Below are 22,919 nucleotides of genomic sequence, written 5' to 3'. Positions count from 1 at the left end.
AAATACAGTGCTTAGATAATATTATGAAACTTCATGTAAAAACTAAATTAAAAATTGTAATCAAGGTTTTACCACCACTCCACTGAAAACGTCTTATTTTCTTTTTGTGAAATAAAAAAGTTAATTGTTAAAAATATTTTCCCACGAACTCTTCTAATATCTGACATTAAGCATTATGCACCTTGCAACAAAACCTTCTTAATACTTATAAACCCCACTTAATTCCACTGCCCTTTCCTCTAATACAAATAATGCGGTGTATCAGGGGATGAGTATCAAAGTGCTGTGTGTACACAGCTGGAAGACCAGGCAACCACTCTGATGTGACTGGGTGTATCACTGTGGAAAAGAGGGAACATGAAGCGGTTACATTAACAGCAACCGCCTCATTACTCTGGGGGGAACTCTAATTTACAGAGTTTGCTTTATCTAACCAGTCAGTCCAGTTTGACCCAAAGAAATAAAATTATGTACTACCTCAAAACCAAGCTAATGATACTAGTGAAAAAATAATGATGGTGAAATACTATTTAGGTTACGTAGGTAGGATGTGAAACATTTTAGTACAGGCACAAATATCCTATATTCCTGGACCAAATTACCAGTTGATTTTATTATTTCTTATAATTTTCCATAGTGTAAATTCTGAGGACAACTGAATCACATATGAGAAAGAGAGAGTAATAACACACTTGGAAATTAACATCAAGGCATTAACTATTTACAATCTTAGCCACGTGCCTAATTTTTATTTCCTAAAGACATTTTGTAAGGGTTTCTGGGACAGACATACAATGATAGTACTAGAATTTGCTAAGCTCATGACTTAAGCTTTCTTTTGATTCATAATGTATACAAAATTGGATCTCTCAAAGCAGCTGTGTTTGTTGATTTTGAGAATGGAATTCTCAATAAATTAAAATGAAATCTGCTAACTACATTTTGTGAAAGTAGTTAAAGAATCTAAGGTTTTCCCATCAGATTTTATTTCCAAATGTTTTAACATATAGATAACATCATCAGTTATATTGGTCAGTGTCCTTTATATTAAGTCCCATGTCATAAATTTCTCTCAAAATTAGAAAAAAAATATATGAACTGGTATAGTTTTTTTCATTAGATAATTAGAATTACACATTTCATCCTGTTTCCCTCTTTGCCATGGCTTCTAGGCAAGCTCAGAGCCAAAATTTGTACTTAACTCAAGGATTTTTTTTTAAATATCGATTTTCTGATGTGGTTAATATCATTTATTGCTTAGTTGTTATTTTCAATTATATCTTATCTGTTGAAACATGTGTTTATTGTAAAATTCTGCCTCAAATCCTTTTTGAAAGTAGTTGGCATATGAAGAAATTAATATCAAGTGTTTTCAATAGAAAAATGCTACCCCCCAAAAAAGCCGAAATACCATGTATAGGTTTAACAGTAGCGTTCAGAACATACATATTGTTAAATTTGTCCTTAAACAATCTTTGAAGAATGATAGTCAGTGCTTAATCCACTGCACATATACACACACATACACACACACACACTACTCAGTTCATATAAATAGAGATTTTTATCTTGTGGCCAGATCCCCAAATTCATGGCAAATAATGTTGAGATATAATTTAATATTAAAAAATTAAATAAAAATTATTTTATCACAAATATCTGTTTGGAATACTTTTTTTTAAAAAATAGACAAGAGGAAAAAAAGGTGCAGCCTCTTACTGTGAATTAATAAGTTAAAATCAAGATGATCTGCCCATTTATTATACAAAAATCGTTCATGATTCTCAGTTTAGGGAATCAATAAAGGCACTGAGATGCCAATATTAGGAAACACCTGTTTTACTACAAACGAAGTTTCATGTATTTTCAGGCATCACTGATAACCTTCAAGTCTGTTGTATCTAATTTGCATTATACTGATGGTGGTTCACAGTAGCTGCTGTACTCCTAGGTACCCTGACTCCTCAATTTGCTTGTACCTCAACAGGTCACGTAGACAGCTGTCCTAACATGGAGGCACCCCGTCTGGGGCAGATCACAAAGATTCTCTGTAAATAGTCCTACAGTATTCACACACACCACTCACTTTGGCAACAAACATACACGGTCAAGCAATCTCTAAGTGGTTCAGGGTCCTAAAAGAACAACTAAGGGATCAAGGAACCTATGTTCTATTTTATTTCTAATTCAAAGGGATAAATTGTAGAAATTCTTTTACTACACTGCAGTTCAAAGGCAAACCAAGAATTACATGTAGAACTACCATGTTAGAAGAAGCTTTCCTAGAATAATCATAATGAAAATATAAATTTTCTTTGTATTAAAAAACATGATTAAATCAATCAAATCCTCCTCTAAAATAATTTCAATAAGAGGAATCTGAAAAATGAGCAATATTTGACAATGAGGTTGTAAATTCTATATGTCTTGATAGCTGCTGATCTGGATGCTTTTCCCTAAACATTATGACCTGAAGTAGATACCAGATTAAACATCTTGTATGAGCATAAATCACAGCATAAAATATCCTACCACTGAAAGTCAAGGTATTAAGACAGAAATATTATAAATGCATAGAATAGCAAAATGCACCAACTAAAATGAAAGAAATGGTCAATTGTCCTTACCTGCATTATTGTAGCTTATCATTTCTTTGTAAAACTGAAATTACCTGAATACTAACTAACCTGTAATAATTATATAGCATATTCACTAACAAGGACTTCCTAGTTAATATATGATTCACTTTATGGTAGGTAGCTATACTTTATAATATCAATAAGCAATATATTACATATTTGGAAGCGGCCAAAAGTAGATTTTTAGTATACTGTCTGCATTCAAGAATATGATGGAGGAAAAGCAGCAAACAAAGACATAGTATCCAAAATATTTCACTGATCCTCTTTGGTTAAATATTTCAAATAGTCCTTTTTACAAAATGGCCTCCATTGCTAAACCAGAGCAACCAAACATGAATTGAAAATCAAACCTCTCTGAAACCAAAATAAAAAAAACTATGCAATCCAATATTTAAGATACTTGTGTTCTGCATCATACCACAAAACAGTGATTTGAAAGAAACTTCTATTTTTAAAAGTATATATGCTTACTTTATATTTTTTTAAATCTGTGAATGGAACTCAGGACTTAAAAGGCATTATGTATTAGATTATTTAGAACACATTCATGAAAAGATAATTTGGAAAATTTAGGACTTACCTGAAGGAAACTTTGAAATAATATTCTCAATCAATAACCACAAATAAACACAAATTATTAGCATTTTTGTATATATGATAAGATTTTTAAAAATATAACTTACTGATAAAGTTTTAAAATACAGATTCTCTAAAATTAACTTAGTAGAGCTCATACAGAAAGTCATTTTCATTTTGATCAAGAATGCCTTTAGCCTGTTTCCATTGCTTATTAGTATTCCCATGACAGCAATTCCAATTGTTTCAAGAAAGGCACAAAATATAAGAAATATAATCCTATGTTGCTGTCCTTTGAAAAAGTCATATGGTCCTCATACTTAATATTTCAATTAGAAGACATTCAATTAATAGCCTTACTATACTCTCCCTGTGGCTTAATTGTACGTAATAATTCAAAAATTTCCCTTTTGTTATCATTGGATGAACCGCACCCTATATATGGCAGATACGACATATACAGAAATCACAAAGATTTCCTCTAAATTTGGACTCCACTTGTGTCTGCTCTCCACAACAGTACCAAAATAGTAATAAGCTTTATAAATTAATGTATTTTATTGTATCAATTATTCAGTTCTACTAGGCAAACAGACCCTACACTGACTCAGAACCACATATCTTATCATAGAAGACAATGGTAAGGCTTAGCATCATCTTTGAAGGAGAATGTGAGTTTTAAAATATTCTTAAGAAATTGTATGGCTAACAATCGAAAGATCACCGTATATTTTACAAAGGCTCTAATGAGGCTGGGGGCAAAAATATAACACACGTTGACTGAACAGGAAGCACTTCACTATTCCAGTACTATGTCTATACTACAATGACTACCTTTTTAGTTAGCAATCCCCCATGAAACAGATTACAAATGATTTTCCTATACAAACTTAGGTTATCGACAAAAAACAACAACCTGTGCTGAGTATATTTATATTGCCCAGTCATTATTCAAAAGTCAAAGACTCAAGGTCAAATGAAAAATAACCAATAACATCTATTCTTTGCTTTACCGCCTCCCACCCTCCACGCAAGAAATTAACATCTATTTAATCAGCAGTATTTTTATGTAGAGATAATTACAAAATTGTTCAAACACATATTATAACAAGTAGGAGGTTTATTTCATTGTTTAAAAATTATCTTATCTGGGGAGGAAGGATAAATAGGAAGAAGCTTATGTGAGGTGTGGATAAAATGGTTAGATTTCAATGGGAAAAGAGGTATTTAGACCTGGTATATGATATGGTTTCATCAGCAAAGAAAATTATCTTTTTATTGTTATCAATTGCTCTTCAATTTTTCTTTAATAACATTTCACAGCAATCTCTTCAAGAGGATACACTAAAGGCCTTTGATTATATATACCCTAAAGAATGTATTGTACTACAAAGATACAGGCTCACTAAGATTTTTTTCATCTGAAATTTATAAAGATAATTTTCCATGCTGACAGTGCACATTTCATCCATAAGTTTGAAGAGTCAAATGCTACCACAGCTGGGGGTTATTCTGCCAAATGGCTTCCAACAGGGACTACAGAGATGGAGTCTAGGAGGCATGTGTATGTGCATGTAGGAAAAAGCAACAGACCTGATGGGAAATAGCCTTTCGCTGGAGTCATTTTTATCAATTACCATCTGAGTGATCTAATCAAATATAGAATCTAATGAAAAAAAGCAACACTAGGAAGGAAAAGCAAATATTAAAACAGCTGCTTGATTACCTGCAGAGATTAAAACAAAAAGCAAGGAGTGAGGCTGATATATTTCATAGGGATTTGCTAAGGCTTAGGGGAGGGGTAAGGGGCAGATACCTTAAAAAAATCCATCATGAAAGGAACTGAGACAAGATTATAAAAAAAGGGGCCAAGTTATAGCGCGCCATGGGATTTTTAATCTGGCTACCTGTGGTTTCTGTAGTTAAAGCCTGATTCATCCCTAAAACGGGGGGGGGGGGGGGGGATAGAAGGAAGAATACAAAAAAATCACATTTATATGTCAGTTTTGCAAATGATCAAACAGCGTGCATCAACAAGAATAATAAGAAAACATTAAACGCTGATGACTTTTTAAAAATAGATACCCGTTTTATCAAATATTATTGATAATTACCTGTGAATCTCGTTTCTTGAACTCTTGAATTTGATTTTCGTGCTCCATATTGGCAGCGCGAAGCTGTTTTTCCAGGTTTTCCATTTCCCGTTCATGGTCTCGGACTAGGCTATCCTTCTCTGCGTTATGCTGCTGTAATAGGTGCGTCTTCTCCTGTTCATGCTCCAGCTTCAGCTCTACTATCTGATTGGACAATGAGGAGGACAGTTCATCAACAGAACATCCTTGTCGTCATGACAACTCATGGACAGCTTAATTTTTCTCTAATTTGTCCAAGTTAAAATTTTTATTTTTGCGTCATTATTACCTCACCCTTGAATACTCTCACTTGGGGGGTGGGGTGGGGGATCCAAATCTAATAGTCAAGACAGTTGGGCATATTCAGTAAATCCTAAAATCTGTTGACACAAATGCCTGAACATTGAAAAAAAATTATGTTGAATGCCAGGTATTTCCTCCCCAAGAAGTCGGGTATTACTGATCAGCAATGGTTACAAATGGTTAATAATCAGTACGCTTTGCTTTTGCTTAAATATATACACGTAAAAGCAGCAATTACATCGGTCAGTTTTCTTTATGATTTTCAAATAACAGATCGGAGCTAAATACGCATCTGGATTATTGTATATGTAGTTGTCTTTTTAAAAATAAAATGATAAATTTCAAAGCTCTATTATCTCATTGTCAGCTACGGTATACCAACATAAACAGATGTTATGTGTTCCAGAAGGGCACCTGCTGTGCTGCAAGCTTGCGCCATGATTTCATAAAAAGCATTCTATTCTTAGGATCCTTTCCCAGTCCACTCCACACTGGAGACTGTGACCTTGGCCAGTCTTAGCCTCTCCCTGCAAGACTGAATGGCAGCCGGAGACCAAGGGCCTGGTTGCCGCAGCTTTGATACTAATCCTCCCAGACTGTGCACAATGGCACCCTACCTGGCCTGCAAACTATAGCCAGCCAGGCTGTCTTTGAAGCAGGTGATGAATAGGGGACTGCAGGAAGCCAGCTTCCCCAGTGAACTCCAGGCCACACAGCTGCTAAGAACAGTCACTTGGATTTTTCTTCAGTTTTGGTGGATTTCAGGGGAAAAAACTGCTGTTATCTAGAATATGTTGTGTTATTTTCGGCGTGAGAATCCATCTTCAAAAAAGCTAACAGTAGGAGCCTCCTCCACATCGATCTTGTTTCGTGTAATGAATCACCAGTCTACCTTATCTTAAAGCTATAGCATTCATTTCTCCAGGCACACATGCTGCATTAAATTTCAGAAGTCATTGTCTTTTGAGATTTAAAATTCTCATCTTCAACTTGCAAATTAAGAATCAAAACACAAATTAGATTTGCTTTTAAACACAGGTTTCAAAATCTTTTCTTATTGTGATTTTTCTTAGAGAATTGGGAAATCAACAATGAATTTCTGACCACTCAGAAATTCATTACACTATTTAGAGAAAAGTATACTAACTCTCGAATATATACATATATCAGAACAAAATAATGTATAAAATAATATGGAAAAATTTATTTTGCATCTGAGGATAAAGAGACATTCTAGTGAATTTATGTTTATTTAAATTTTAGGAATCTTTTTTCCACATTATTCCACTATTGGCAATATACAGAAAAAAAATAACATAAAAATGTTCTCCTCATACGCTATACCAAGCGTGTAAGTGTATAAAAGGGAAGAAAATTTTTCTTTAATTATTTAAAATAAATGTGCATGTTTTATTATTCTGTGGTTCACACAACTACAATGTTAATTCCAACAAAGGAGAAAATTTAAAATTTTATTGCTATTACTGCTTTTTTTTTTTCAGGCAGCCAGTGTATGAATTATTGAGTTAGAATACTTTCAGTTCTAGGACACATTATTATTTCTACTCAGCGTGTTATGATAGCAAGTATCATTATAACAAAATCATAAATTTTAGTTAAAACCATTTAAGTATTTTATACACTGAAAGGAAAGAGAAAGAGATGGAAAGTTTTACTGAAATCTTCTCAAAAGCCTCTGAAAAACTGGGAGAATGGATGTGATTGAAAATTGATAAAAAGCAAACTATTTTATAAAAGTCGAGGAAAAAGTAACCAGCTGGCCTAAAACTGAGGGAGCATTACAGATTTTCCCCAAGAAAAGACGCATGAACAGATGTCGCCATGAGATGGTTATTGATGGTGCCACCTAGCTCTTGGCTCTATGAATAACGCACTTCCACAGCAATGTGCTCTGACTCATCTGGAGAGTTCTGAAAGACTGATCAATGGTCCTGCCCATGCACAAATTTCAGTTTATCCATTTTTTGAAAATCAGGAACAAATCAAATAGATAATGGAATTTCAAGCCTAAACATTGATGTTCATAAATTATTAGTTTTCTGTCAGGGCCTGTTGCACAGTGATGATAATTAATGAACATATCTCAAGGATGCTGAAGCCTTTCAAGGTGAAATAGCTCAGGCTTGTTTGCTCAGACCAACACTCCTTGGCTGACTTCAAGATGTTATGAGCCATTTCTGGTCTTTGCCTAGGTTTCCTCACTATCAGCATCTTCTGGCAGGTATGCCTTCTCCTGATAAATGGTAGAGTCCAGAAGAAAAACCATAATGTCCTGGAAATATCTTGAAGATTATATTTATAACCACAAAGGCCATCATCAAGATGGATCTATGTTTAAATTCAAGGTTTTACTGGTTTCTAGCCCCTTTCATGTAAGTAAATGTTAAAAGAGTTCTTTGGATTTTCCAGTTTGGTCCTTCACTTGTGGGAACATCTCAAAGGTAGCATATCCTCCTTACCTTAGACTACTAGACATTTTGGTTAACCAACAATAAATTCTAATGGAGTTCATGGTGACCAGAGGCGGTAAATCGTGGAGAATGTGAAGGATGTAAAAGTAGAGTGCATTCACTGGGAGGAACGTTGAGTGGTCAGTGGGGTCGCTAAGTCAAGGTGATCCAGAACCTATAACATACGCTGCAGGGGAAATAGGATGTACCACCACCAAGGAACCTGCTTCATGAAGGCTGGCTAAAGAGAGCCCTGTAATATAGGAGCAAAAGCTTCAAGTTCCCTAATCCAAAGCAGTGAGCTGTGGGCCAGGTAACTATACTTATAGTGTCCACTCACAGGTACTGAAGCAGATTGGCATGTCTTCCAGGGACAAAGAAAGTGATTAACCTTCTCTTGCAAGCATCTGGTAGCATTTGGCAGTCCCTTGAGATACTGAGCTTGATGGCTCGGTTGGTGGTTGGGGTTTAGGTGAGAAAACAGCTTTAGTCCCTAAAAACTACTAGGTTGACTCACATGCAACTGTTATTTTTGTAGGCCAAAACAAGAGATAGATAAGTGTCCTGCTGCATCTACTACACTACCCATCAACATACTCTGAACATGAAGTCCAACAGTCAAGTTTCGAAGTTCTGAAATCTCTGAAAGCACAGCCCTCTATCACAGACTAAATCATTTCAGTCAGATGATGATGATGTTTTTATTCTAACTGATACTTCATGGAAGTACTCAAGGGCAAGAGCTCATTCCAGGCCCTGAGAAAGACCAAGGGGGAACTGCTAGGTATCCAAGTCTCTGGGGGTCTTGGAATATATACATTTTAAATCCTGGTAACAGTTTTACAGTGAGATTAGTGCTAGCAAATATGGCCTGAACACCTTTTAATAATCTTATAAAGAAAAAGACAAAGGGGATGGAATAAATCATTACTTCTCAGTATACAACAGAGAGAAGACCGACATATCCCAATAATACACTCAATGTCAGTAATTCCAAAACCAGAAACATAATTTATAGAAGTGCTAGAATGCACCCAACACATTAGAAAGGAGGAATTATGGTGCAAATACTAAAACAACTCCAAATGTAATCAAATTATAAAATCTCTAATCTACAAGTCTTGGTATAATGGATAAAAGCCCCAGTGAATACAAATAAGAAAGTTGAACAGTTTGGAGTGATGTAGAGGCTGCACTGTATAACATTAATCTTAATCCAGGAATCTTCCCTATAACACCCTGACAGTCATTCAGCTGCTGCTGGACTAGTTTTAACAATAAGGGAATAACTGTATTCCAAGGCAACCTATGCCTCATACTAAACACACCTGGCAATGGAATTCCTGGGTAAAAATAGCAGAGGACGCTGAAAATTGTGAAAAGAACAAAAACAAATGTTAAAAACAAAACAAGAGAACATTCATGGGCAGCAAACAAGGAGAAAGAAATACCATCTTGGCCTTAAATTTCAAAAGGTGTAGTCAAAGAAAGAAAGAGAAGATTCCGACATGGCTTGATGAGATATACTATCATGTCCCCACCTCCCAGAGGTGTAACTGCTAAGTTGAAATTATGCTGGGGAGTATTCCCTGCTTTGGAGAGAAATAGACTGAAGATCAAGCATTTGTTTTCCCCTGTTCTGCCCAGGTAGGGAATAAGAGGGTAAATATATGGGATAGAAATGGCAGTTGGAAAGAGATGAATAAAAGTGAAAAACTGGGGCTGATTCTTCCTGATAGAATCATGGGCTTCAAAGCTCCCATAAAAAAAAGGAGAAAAAAAAAAACTCTCAAAAAGAGAGCAAACCCTGATGTAGAACATTAATAAAATGTTAAAAGAGCAGACATCAGTTTCTCTAACAAAAGTTGCTCAGAGCTCCAACTAAGTTCTCCTCCTCCATCCTTATCATAATCTTAAGCAATAGCAAAGTAAATGCAACAAAATACCCATCCCCTCAAACTGAAACTCAGAGGAAAACAGGCTGAAAATAAAGAAAGAAAAGGAGCAAAAAAGAATTCACACATATTATACCAGATCAAGTAGTAGATTTGGACAGAGCTGTTCACATTAAACTCAAGCAAGATTAAGGAAAAAAGTGTCTGGACAACTGTAAATTTATTATATCAGGGAAATAAAAATGATCTGAGCAAAAAAGGGGGAAGGAAAGAAGGAAGAAAGGAAGAAAGATCATCATTCTGAAGGGGAGGAAAACATACCTTAAAAATCAGACACAATTGGAATGATAGGAGAATTTAAGAACATGAGTGCAATGAAAGAGAAAACTCAAAGACATGAAGATAAAACAACAAAACTAAAGCTCAAAATAACTCCACCACAAAATTAATTCTAAAGTAGAAACAACAATGAGCTGAATAAACATGGCTGAAATAAACATAGACAAGACCTGAGATGATCATAGTAAAGACCCATGAAGGAGGCAAAGAGAAGATTATGTAGAGAGAAAACAGAAAAAGAAAATCCATGTATACACAGATATGGCATCAGAAATTGTCCCTGAAATAAATGAAGAGATGAATGTATATATCAAAAATAGTTCACTTCACTGTATACCAAGAAAAACTGATTCAGATTGGGAAAAGACTGCCTCAAGCATACTATAACTAAACGAAAACATGGAAAAACTCAAAGACTATAGAACTCAAACTACTCTTGAAAACAAAAATCCTTGAGGATGAAATTCAGGCAACCAAGAGAGATGACTAAAGAAGCTGTATTAAGAGCAACATTTAGTTGCCAAAAGACAGTGCAACAATGTATCCAAACCTTTAGGGAAAGAAAGGATGACCAGAGTATATTATGCCCAGCTAAACTATCCTTCAAAAATAAGGGTACATACACATATAGTGATTGTCAAGCATGTAAAAATGCAGTGAGTACAACTATATACCCTTTAAAAAGCTATTTAATGATGATATCAGTAGTCAACAGATGAATCAAAGTAAAGGGCTCAGATATGGAGTTATGCTCTAAGTCCTGGTGGTGAACATATAACTGAGTTAGATAAAAAAACTAACTTCTATAATATGGTTATAAAACAAAATATGAATGCTACAAACCTCCAAAGTATAAATAATAATATAATTGGCAAAATAGAGTGGTAGGGATGGGTAGAAGGAAGTGTAAACATGTTAATTTTATTTTTTTTATAGTAAAGAGTAAATTAATGCTCTCAAAATGGAACCATAAAATTTAAAAATGACTCTAACCTCAATGTATTTTTAATCTTTATTTCTTACTGTTCTAAGAAATCATGTCTCATATGGAAAAGAAACATTTTCTAAACTTCAGGAATTCCTTCAGTTTCCCTTGGTTCTTTATTTCAATGAATTTCACATAAAATGAAATAAGCTAATAAAAGTGGCACATATAGCATGATCCTGCTTCCAAACAATGGCTTTTGTCTATAGATCTACTTACCCTTTTATTTATCTAATCATTCATAGAAATTTCTGGAATGATGCTCATATAAGATTAACAACAGTCATTCCTAACGGATAAGATTTTAGCAGAATTTTTGCTTTCTTCATTGTGTGCAGTTACTATGTCGAATAGCAAAAGCTCGCTTTGGGGGAATATTTACTTGTCATAGCGTTGCAAGAGACTTTATCAAGGGTCATGGTCTCCCTTCAAACACATGGGTTCTGGGTCTATTAAATGTGAACTTAGATCTGGAAACCTGATGAAAGACCATGGTGTTCCACTGAAGTGGCGAATTATCAAAAGTTCACTTCCCAGCTCTTAACTATTTTCTTGATGTTGTACAAGTAATACTCGCATTGGTCTCTGTCTCACTTATCTGTCAGACCACCATGTTGTATTCACTATCACCACAGATCCCTTAGGAGCAAGACACCCTGCTAACCTTGCCGCCCATTACAGTAAGTACGTCTACCTTTCATCTGGCATTTTGGTGCCCCATCTAGTGTCTGCCATTTTGGAACCCTCCCATCCTGTTGATAGGAGACGGCCCAGTTCCACAGCAGCACTTCCTACTGTCAACACAGGCATACAAAGGAAGCCACCAAAGAGCTGCTCCATGCTTGGTGTCTCTACCCTCAGTGTATTCCTCAGCACCTTCGTGAAGGTGGTATCTTCTAGGCCCTCCCATGGGATAGGTTATCTGGTCAAAGTAACAAAATCATTCTAATAGTCTCATTTTCCTGAGACTTTTGACTTCTTCCTTAGTACTACACCAAGGCAGTTCTGGCATGTCCATCTTGGATCGAGATAACTGGAATAGGAGAGAAGACCACTTCCTAGTAAAATCACAAACTACTGTAAACATGCTACATTTTTAAAGTTATATACATCAGACTAATAATAAATAGTTCAAGGGCACTTGGCTAAAGTGCTAGCCATTCCTCCCTGTGAAAACATTTGCTTCTTGGTTGTGAAATTTGCTGCAACTTTTATATAGTTGATAAGACTCGTGGCATTAAGAGCCACACTAAAAAACAAGTGCCTCATGCCCTGGTTTTCTCCATTTAAGAGGCAGAGACTTAGCATCCTTAGGTTAGGTCTCTGAGCAGTTTCCCATACGCATTTTCAAAACAGCATATTTGAAATGTCAAAGTAAGTTACCAAATTCTCTACAGTTCCAGAATTTAGCTCCTGTGGGACAGAGTCTATCGCAAAGTTAGCACCATTTCACTAGATTTGGTGTTGTGTCCTTACTAAAAAAATGTTGGAATCTTTTTCTTTTAATGGCAGCTCTATGACATAAAATGTGCTTCTGGACATTGCATTACATGAGTGATAAAATCTCCTTTAAAGATACACTTAAGGACATATATAGACAATCTGCTCTGAGCCTTTGGAATCAGAAGAGAAATACATTTTAGCACAGAAAATACCATAATGTGGTCTGAATTTCTGACTATCTTAATAGAAAGAGGCACACAAAATAAAGGTAAAAAGTTGGCAGTGTGTCAAGAGCAGAAATAGAATTTGTCATTTGTGGGTGGCCATGTGGCTCCAGGATTAGATATTTGTGGCAACAAAAAGAGCCAGCCATGAAACCTGTCAATCAACCGTTCAATTTAGTCACACAAGTTCTCTTTATTTAAAAGCTTAATATTACTGTACTAACTGCCAGTAGAGATAGAACAAGGGTCTGCCAGCATATTCTGCTCTTCATTCCGTTTCCTCTCTGGTCAACCACCAACATCCGGGACAAAGGCCTGCTCAAGCGCCTGAAGCTCAGGACAAACTGAGTGAGGGCGGAAGGCTGAGTAAGCCCAACAGTGATTACAAAGGAAAGCTGACAAACGATGATGTGCTGAAAGCAAGTGCCATTCTCTGTGGGTTTCTTTCCCATTTAACACTTCAAAATACTTACCCTGCACCTGTTGGTGATGAGTGACAATAATTACCATGAGCTTTGAAAACTTTTTGGAAAACTTGCTACATTTTCTGTGTTTTTATCTGCCAGATCTCAATTAAAACCCAGGAAGGGTTCACACAGTCAAATGCTTCAAGAAGATTTTTCCTCACGGTTTAATGATGGTCAACTAACAGCACTCAAATTGAGAAAATTCATTAACTAAGAATACACCCTCTTAGACAGAGTTCAACATTTTGGAGGAAAACATGTCTTAACTGTATATTTTAATTTATTTTACCTTATGTCTGTTTCCTCGAAAACACATTCAGTTTGTCTTAATCTGGCACATCACTGCTTTTGAATGAATATGAAATATAAAAATCATCCAAGTTACCCAGCTAGTGTGAAATGGAGGAGGAGAAACAAATCGACTCGTTTATAAATTCCAATACTGGGCTATGGCTTTACTTTCTACTTTTCCCACCTCACCTGCTGCACTGCTTGACAATTACTCTTTATTGTGAATGGAACATGGGGCATTCAGGGGCAATCACTAAATAGAACCTGAAGCAGTCAGAAGAGAACTACTTCATCGTATCACCAGGTTGGCTTCCCTACCTGCACAGTCTCTTTCTTTCCTGCGGCTTAAATAGATGCTGGCCTTGCTGCTATCTAAGGTACATCCTTCCCCTGTGCGCTGGATTCTGTGCCCTCTTGCCAAGTGAAGCATGATGGTCTCAATTATCCCATCACTCTCTGCATCATCAACATTTTCTTCTCCATTAGATCATTCTCATCAACAAACATGTTTTTACTATATTTCATTCTTTAAAAGTCCCTTGATACATATCCCTCTAGCTACCACCCCATTTCTCTGCTCCCCTTCCCTTCAAAATTCCTCAGAATTGTTGTTCACGTCCCATTCTCTCTCCACCCATGCCATTCAGGCTTTGGTTCCCACTTTTTACTGAAACTGGTCTTGAGCAGGCAGCTAAAGACCTTTTTGCCAAATCCAACCGCAGCTCTTAAGCCTCCACCGAACTCCCGTCTTGGAAACACCTGAAACAACAATTGCGTATTTCCTCTTTCCTGAGACACCTGCTGCCCATGGCTCATGGGAAATAACACCTCCGTAGTTTCTCCTCCTACCTCACGGACTGCTCCTTCTCAGTTTGTTTTGCTGCTTCCTCAACCTCTTCCCCTTCTCTAATGGTCGGTGTGCCCCTGGGCTCAGTACGGGGACTCCCTTTTGTTTGCTCTACTCACCCCTTAGTGTCTGTCATCACCATTCACCTGGTTGCTCAGCTGGAAAACCTGTAAGTTCCCTCTTTCCCTCACACTCCACTTCACCTCCATTAATGAGGCCTGCCTGCAAAATACATCCCAAAGCTGACCCCTTGCCATCACCCCTACCCACCCGAGTCCAAGCCACAGTCTCTCTGGCCAGACTACTGCAGTCAAATCCTAACCCGCCTCCCTGCTTCTTCTGCCTCCACGACAATCAGAGTTCACTCAGCAGCCAGACAGATCTTTGTAAAGCATAAACCAGTTCTTACTCAAATGCTCCACTCACTGCTCATCACACTCAGAATAAAATCAAAACTCCACAGCAGAGTCTAAAAAACCTGATATGATTGGCCTGCGGCTTAAGCTCGGCTCCTACCTAGTTCGCTCCATTCCAGCCACTTCCCAACCCACTCCCTCTATCTGAAATATTATTTTCTCACCTCAGGTTTTTGTATGGTTTCCTCATTCACTTGATTCAGGTTTCAATTCGAATATCACTTCTTTAGAGTCCTTCACTGACAATCTTATCTAAAATAGTATCTTTTACTCGTAACAACCATATATAAAATAGCTGCTTCACTCACAAACACCTTATCTTGCTTTACTTCATAGCAATTGTCAGCACCTTACATTATATTTTGAGAGAGAAGTGAGCATGTGTACGTGGTGGTGTTGTCTCCTCTGCCATAAGTGCAGAGACTATTTTGTTCATTGCCATCCCTAAGTAAGCATCTGGAACAGCATTTAGCACAAAGGAGTTGCTCAATAAACATGTTAAATAATGAATGGCTGGAAAGACATTGCTTCGATTTAAAAATTTTAAGGTATCTAGAGAATGGGAATCATCAGTTAGCCTTATCACTATCTAGGAAACATTCTCAAACTGAAGCATCCCTAAAACAAAACATGTAATATACACTTAAACTATAGCTACTGAAAAGAACTGCATTCATCTTTGCTCTCTTAATTCCCACTCTGGATAATGGTGCCATTTGTTTTAACACAAATGAGACAAGTGCCAAGCCAAAAAAGAAAACAACAACAACAACCTTTCACTAATTATCAATGCTCCTTCTATGAACCCAGGCTCCCAACACTTGGTCTGGACCCCAAGTGCCACAGCTGCATAGCCTGGGTCTCTCATTCTGGTGGTCTAACGGGCCAGGGATCTGTCACTGTACCTGTTGCCTGTAGGACCAAGCTGTGCCTTAGAGCACGGCTGCATTCCATGGATTAGCTCGTTATAGAAAGAAAGAATTTGAAAGACTTGTAGCATCATTAGATCAGAAATTGCATTTCTCTTGATCACCGCTGAGTTGCAGAGAGGCTGATGTGTAGTTGAGGCCCCCAAATTACTTATTACAAACGAGAAAAGGAACGCCAAGCCAAAGACGAAAAGGAGTATAATAAGGAGAGCAAGCAGAAGACAAGAGAACAACAGGAACGTACTAGATGTAGGAATCCATAAACCACATGAAGATACCCCCACCCCTTTAGGGGGATCCACAAATTCATGGCCATTAACCTCATCTTAGACCTCAAAACCAAAAAGAAATTTTACCAACTTTTTCTAGTCTGATCCGGGATGCCAACACGAAAATGACTGCAAAAATTCCCATTTCCATCAGCTCTCCCGTCCATGTAATTCCTCCAGGCTCAGCAATGATCTTGCCTCCTATCTCACAAAGAAAATCCTCCAGTATGTCCTCATTTTGCTGCTACAGATCCACAAACTTCTGTGCATCTGTCCACCCCTCCTCTTCTCACCAGGCCTGCCCCTCCCCTCCAAGGTGAACACCTCTACCTGTGCTTGGGGTCTGCCCACACACCTCCACCGTCCTGGGAAGCTGGACTAGTGAATATTTTCCTTCTGTTTCCTCTGTCTCTTGCTTTCTACTATTTCCTTTTCCAGTGTAGACTAAATAGTCTAATTTAAAAGAGATCTATGTCTTTAGGCTATTTTACAAAAAAAAAAAAAAAAAGCTAGATAACTAAAAACTATTTACAGAGGAAAAGTTGAGAATTACATTCTGTTTTTTAAAATATTTCAACTGATCTTAAAATTTCCCACTTGCTTATTTTGTATAATTCCTGTCTTATCTTTACTACTGTCTTTGCTACCAAAATATCTTACGTTTAAAATAATGGTAACATGTAAGGGATTGGCCCTTCAGTGTTTTTCATAATCAACAATAAGTATTTATTCATTCTGAAGAATTTGACACTTGTTTATCTGTTGAACTACATTTCCCTTTAAAGGCTTTGTAGTGAAAAGAAAAAATATAAAATATAAGATTAAAGAATGACATGATGGAATTGCCAAGAAAACTCTCCATGTTCAGGAAATCCTAGCATGCCTGGTTTGTTGTTTGTTTCCAACTTGAATGAGGTTTGTGAAAAGACAATTAGAATTGTCTTTTTGTTCCAATGGGTTATACAGGAAAGAAACAGGAAATCTTGATGAAAGCTTGGGCTTTACAGGATATTTCTGTGAGTGTTTATCCCATGTGTTTGATGTTTTATGTTTTTCTCCCCATATCTGTAAACTTTATGCCTGCATTTGGGCTAAAATACTTTAAAGTACCACTTTGCTTTTTTCATTTCGTTACAGTTCCTGGCATGATGCTTTCCATGTGGGTGGGGCTCAAAAATTAAAACGGAATAAGGAAACTGAGGCCCAGAAGGCACAAGTCATTCATTTCCTCTGGATGTCAATTTCCTCACTACAAAATGTGAGGATTAGACCAGATAAGTGCCTCTAAAACTTTTCCACCAAAGTATCCCCAGCAGCAGTGAAAATGAATAGTACCCCCCGGGGGATCTGAGGGCATAGCCTGAAGCAGCCTCTGCAAGCTGGAAGTTTCTTTGAAATGTCCTATTTTATCTTAAAAATTCATGACAACTTTGCATTTTACACAACAGGAAAGTCTATGTTTGTTTTAAAATGAGTGTTGCCTCAGTAGTAAAACTACTTTGCTTTCCCACAAATAAGCATGTGAACCCCACACTCCGGGAAACATGCAGGCAGCTTCACAAGTACCCAGGCACTGGCTCACCTCCCGAGGGGTCACCCACTGCCAGTTTGAGAAGCCTGGGTGATTAGCATCTAAATAGCCTTCCAGTGTGAAATGCTCTAACCCTTTACGATTTTAAACAGTCAGAGATTTTATACTTTTAGAGAAAAGTAAGACAAGATAATTGAAAAGTTGTCACACTCGCACTTGAATGCAAGTGCAGAAGGCAACTGAGAAGGTAGGAGGGCGCCCTGAAGTCAGGAAATCCAGCTAGACAGGTAGGTAAGTAAATGAGTCAGTGGTGGAACAGAGCGGTCTACATCTGTTACGAGACACACAGAGGGGTTGTGGGGCCTGATCAGGCAAAGGAACGGAAAGCCACAGAACACTGGGTTTGAAAGGGACCTTAGCGGGAGCACAGCGTCCTGGACACACTCAAGTGGGAACTTCCTTTCTCACGATTCAGACCACTGCACATTTGAATACTTCTTTAGGGAGGAACTACTTTGAAACCACTCGAAATACTCCTCACAGTACCATCTACTCGCAGGTCCCCGTGCCTGCACCTTGGAACTCCAAGGGGAGTCCTTTTAGAGTGGAGATTAAGTTCATGGCTCAGGTTAAGGTTCCGATTCTATCACCTACTAACTGTGTGGGCCTCGGGCCAGTTATTTAACCAGATGTGCTTCAGTGTCTACGACTAAAACCTAGGGGTAATAAATAATGGTACCTGTTTCACAAGACGGGTGTAAGATGGGAAGTGGCTGAACTCATATAAAACATGTAAAAATGGTGCCGGGCCTTTATAAACACCAAGGCTGAAGATATTTCTACGTGGTTGTTTACTCAACTCATTACTTACATGTTCCCCTCTTTTGAAGGACAATCCAGATAATGAAAATATTAAAGAAGGGTCATCACCTTTTGTCTTCCTAACTACTCTGCCTTTATGCTATCCCCGTACAATAACTCAGGTATTTATGCCCACATTTAAAATTAAAACAACAACTCAACAACACAACCTTAAAGTCACATGTCAGATCAGACTTCTTTTAATGGAACTCAAGTGAGCCACTAATTGCTATCACTTAGGAGAGGGAATAAAATTCAGTAATTACAACAGATTAATTAGTTTTTGATGTAGAATCCACTTAATAAGGGATGAAAAAATATAATAATGAAAAAAATTTTTCAGGTTTCCAGAATGAAAAGGTTCAAATACTGTCTTTAGAAAAAATTTTCTTAACTGAGTTACTAAGATACATTTCTCCAGATGTTAAGGAAACAAGGCAAGCAGATTAGACATTCAAGTGAAAATCAGTAGCCACCTTAAACATGCTAAGAATCAGCAGGAAGACATTTTTCGAAGACAAAAGTAAAAGCTTTTTATTAATAAATAGTGGCAGGGTACTGAGAACAAAATTCAAACTCCTTTGCTGCCCCATACGTCCTAGTCCTAGCCTCACTCTCCCTCCTCGTCTCCCACAGCTGGAACCTTCTTCTCTACAATCCTGCTCAACAGACCTTTATTGTCGTTTTTTGTTCTCAAACACTCCCAGCTTGCTCTCATCTCAGCATCTCCGAATTTGCTCTTTCCCCCAGTCTGGAATATTACTTCTCCAGAGACCTACCTCATGGCTGGTGCTTCTGGTTTTCAGGATTCTCAGCGCGAGGGCTCCCTTGACCACCCCTCCCTGCTGTAATCCCCTTCCCACCCTCCACCCAGCAAGGGCTATGTACTCACCCTCTTTTCTTCTTTGCAAATCACTCTTTGCAGTTATTTCATTTTTAATTTAAGGGCTGGGTGCCCACCAAAATCTAACGCCCTGAGAAAAGAAGTCTTGCTGGTCGTGCTTATGGCTCTGCCCAGTGTTGGTAATAGTACCTGGTACGTAGCCGGTACCCCAAACTATTTCTTAAATAAATAAGTCACACAGGTGCTCTGACAGGAATGGAACTCAAGAATCCTAATAAATGTTTCAATTACACATTCAGATTAACTATCAGAATACACTTCAGTGGAGAATTAAAATTCTGTTTCTGGATTTTATTGCAACAACTATTATTTTAAATATTTCAAATATATTGGTAATAACGTTCGGAGTAATACTTTCCTTGTGCAGAGATTTTGTGATACAAAGAGATATTTAGAAGGGAGATTATACATGCATTAGAACATTAAACGGCATCACCAAAATGAAAGACCAACCTGCTGTTCGTATCGTTGTTTGACATCCTCCAGCTGCCATAAATACTCTTTTGATTGCTTCTCACGAAGAGACTTGGATCTTGTGAGATCTGCTTCCACTTTTTCCATCTATAAAATTACAAAATCAAATATTAAATTTTTAGACAAAAATTATATTCCATGTGTTTGTTGTTTGTCCATTCACGAAAATGACTAATTTTAAACACCTCACCAATCATAATGATGAATTTAAGGATGGTAAGATAATAAAAGATGTACCAGTTTATTTTGGTATATTTTAACAGTTTTAGTCAGAGAAATTAAAAATTAGTATATAACCGACTAAATTCTAATGTTATAAAAACGTTGTAATGGAAATATAATTTTGAACATCCAAATATTTATTCAAGGAGATGTCAGTCATCTGTGGGTCCAAAAGCTCCTCCCACCCCAGATAGTCACATGGCTTCTTTCTCAAAGTCTTAAGTTTTGTTTAAGTGTTACCTTGGTACCAAGACCTCCCTGAACCCCCTTTTTTAAATTGCAGCCCAACCCCAGTCCTCCCAGTCTCTCTTTCCTTGCTTTATGGTTCCTTTTTACCATAGGACATATCACCTTCAGGCATGCTATACAAGTAACTTATTCATTAGGGGTGTTTTTAATGTCTGTCACCCCCATTGGAATGTAACTCCATGTTGACGCAACCATTTAGCACACTGCCTGGCACATTCAAAGACTCAATAAATACTAGTCAAATGAAAAATTTTTCAAAAGATACCATATACCGAACCTGATTTGCAATTTGCTGAATGAATAACTTTCAATATTTAATTGTGCCAGATTCTTTGTAACACATACAAAATAAATAAAATAGTATGAATCTAAGGTAAAACAATAAACTATGAAAAAAATGTATTAGGATGGTGGAAGTAAGTGATTTCTTCTATAGATTTTTATTTGTATTAATAAATACTGCTTTATACTTCAATAAAAAGAAAAGAAAATTAGATAGCATGTTATTGCCCTTGTTCTTATCAGATGCTCTTTTTAAGTGACAAGAAGAGATATTCTTACTTATAGTAATGAAAAATCTCTCCATATCAGTAACATGAAAATGGCACCTTTTATTCCAAGTTGTACTGTATTTCATTGGTATTTCTACCCCTGGCTGAATTTTGGGAAATATTTTTTCTGAGGCAATTGTCAGTTAATGTGATAACCATACTATCACTGGCTACTTTCTAGTGTTTATTATTCTGTCACTGATATGTTGAGATATTTCTTTTTTTCAACTTGTACACAATACCCTCTTTCAGGTTACCTTTTGGTCAGTGCTAAGATCAGATAAAAGATGAACATTAGGGGAAATGAACCATGAAAGTGCTCCTTCACAATTTCCCATGTTATACTAAAAAACAAAGCAAAACAAAACAAAACAACCCTTCAAATGTATTTATTCGGTGTGATTAAACTTTAAGGTTCTAGGAGTGAAGATGTTCAGTGAAAAGCAGCCAGTTCCACTGGATGAGAACAAAATGCACATTACCCCCCAATACCGCTATCGCACACCACCTTTCAGTTGGTGGTTCTTACATGCACGTTTGGAGTATCCGGATTATGGCATTATATTTAGCACCCAAGTATTTCTTTGTAAATACCAATGATCGCCACCCTGTTAATACTGTCATCAGCTTCCAAATCTAGTGATCAGAGTTCGAAGATTATTGGTCCAAAGGTAATCAGTATTGTGGTCAAGAATAAATGTACTAAAAAATCATTAAAGGAAGCACAGCCAAGCCCACTTGTTTTCTTTCTTTCTTTCTTTCTTTCTTTCTTTCTTTCTTTCTTTCTTTCTTTCTTTCTTTCTTTCTTTCTTTCTTTCTTTCTTTCTTTCTTTCTTTCTTTCTTTCTTTCATTAGTTTCAGGTGCACAAGACAAAGCAAAACTTAGACGTTTATCGTTTATATCCCTCACACTGTGCCACTTGCTTTCTTTTGTCTCTAACTCAAGATGTGGGTCTCAAGGCTCTCTCTCCTTCAACGCTCTTCCCATGAAACCTCAAGCAGGAGGCTCCTTAATTGGTTCCCCGCTATCTACACTCCCTACACCCCAATATCATTGGCCTTTCCCAAGCAAGCCATGGTTATCCTGGATTCTTCAGCTTTTGGCTTGTCACACTATCAGGAAAGCCCCTTCATGTTTTTCCCCATCCAGTCAGTCTTCAAGGTTGACTTGAGTCTCCTCTCCTTGCTGAGGTGTTCTTTAAACGCAACTGACAGAAATGTCCCCCTTCTCTCTATGCTCTAGAATTAACATCTCTATTTTTCTAGCACATTGTGCTTTTCTCTATAGTATGGAAGTGCTTTAAATATTTGAGTTTTGTTTATTCATCTAGATCATGAGCTCCCAAATAAAAGGAACTAGGACATAATTCTTTTTTTTGTTTCTGAATTACTAATTGCCTTGATATGCAGAATAAATATGCAATTAATTCTTAAGGATGAATGGAAGGGCAGGCAAAAGCAAAAGGGGAAAAAAAAAGAGAGAAGATAAGCCAAGAAGGAAAGAACTGCTTTATTTAGTACTTTTAAGCGAGATCTTCATGTGAAATTGATTTTTGGTTCTTATTTTACTTCAGCACAGATTGAATATTCAAAATAAATAATAATTACTTAAATATTTCAATATTAGAATATTTAAAATAAAAATGAAGAGCTTTATACTCAAAGTTTATAAAAATAGAATATCTTCTATCAAAAAATAGAATTATCTTCGATAATCAAAAGAGAACACAATTTAAAGCACACGAAAAGACGTTTTACATCAAAACATCAAGAAAAATTTAAAGTAAACAATAAGTGGTATTTTAAGATAACGAAATACGTAAATAATAACTGGTATTTTAAGATAATGAAATACATTATTATACTGACAGAAAATGCAAGACTCCACTCCATTCTCC

General features: G+C 36.8%; 1 protein-coding gene across 4 annotated transcripts in view; it reads right to left on the bottom strand.

Moving 5' to 3' along the window:
* Nucleotides 1-22,919, bottom strand: part of CEP112 (centrosomal protein 112) — a 336,631-nt gene that overhangs the window by 176,732 nt on the left and 136,980 nt on the right. For all 4 annotated transcript variants that reach the window (XM_088802335.1, XM_088802333.1, XM_088802332.1 and 1 more), the window contains 2 exons: nt 19,979-20,086; nt 5,333-5,515 (listed from right to left, as the gene is read on the bottom strand). In XM_088802335.1, the coding sequence (XP_088658461.1) occupies nt 5,333-5,515; nt 19,979-20,086 (291 nt within the window). The remainder of the gene's footprint in view (nt 1-5,332; nt 5,516-19,978; nt 20,087-22,919) is intronic.

Source organism: Rhinolophus sinicus, chromosome 12 (assembly GCF_057876585.1).
Source record: "Rhinolophus sinicus isolate RSI-liver-muscle chromosome 12, RSI-T2T, whole genome shotgun sequence".
Lineage (NCBI taxonomy): Eukaryota > Metazoa > Chordata > Mammalia > Chiroptera > Rhinolophidae > Rhinolophus > Rhinolophus sinicus.
Note: the sequence above shows the minus strand (reverse complement) of the source record. Positions and strands in the feature narration are given on the sequence as shown.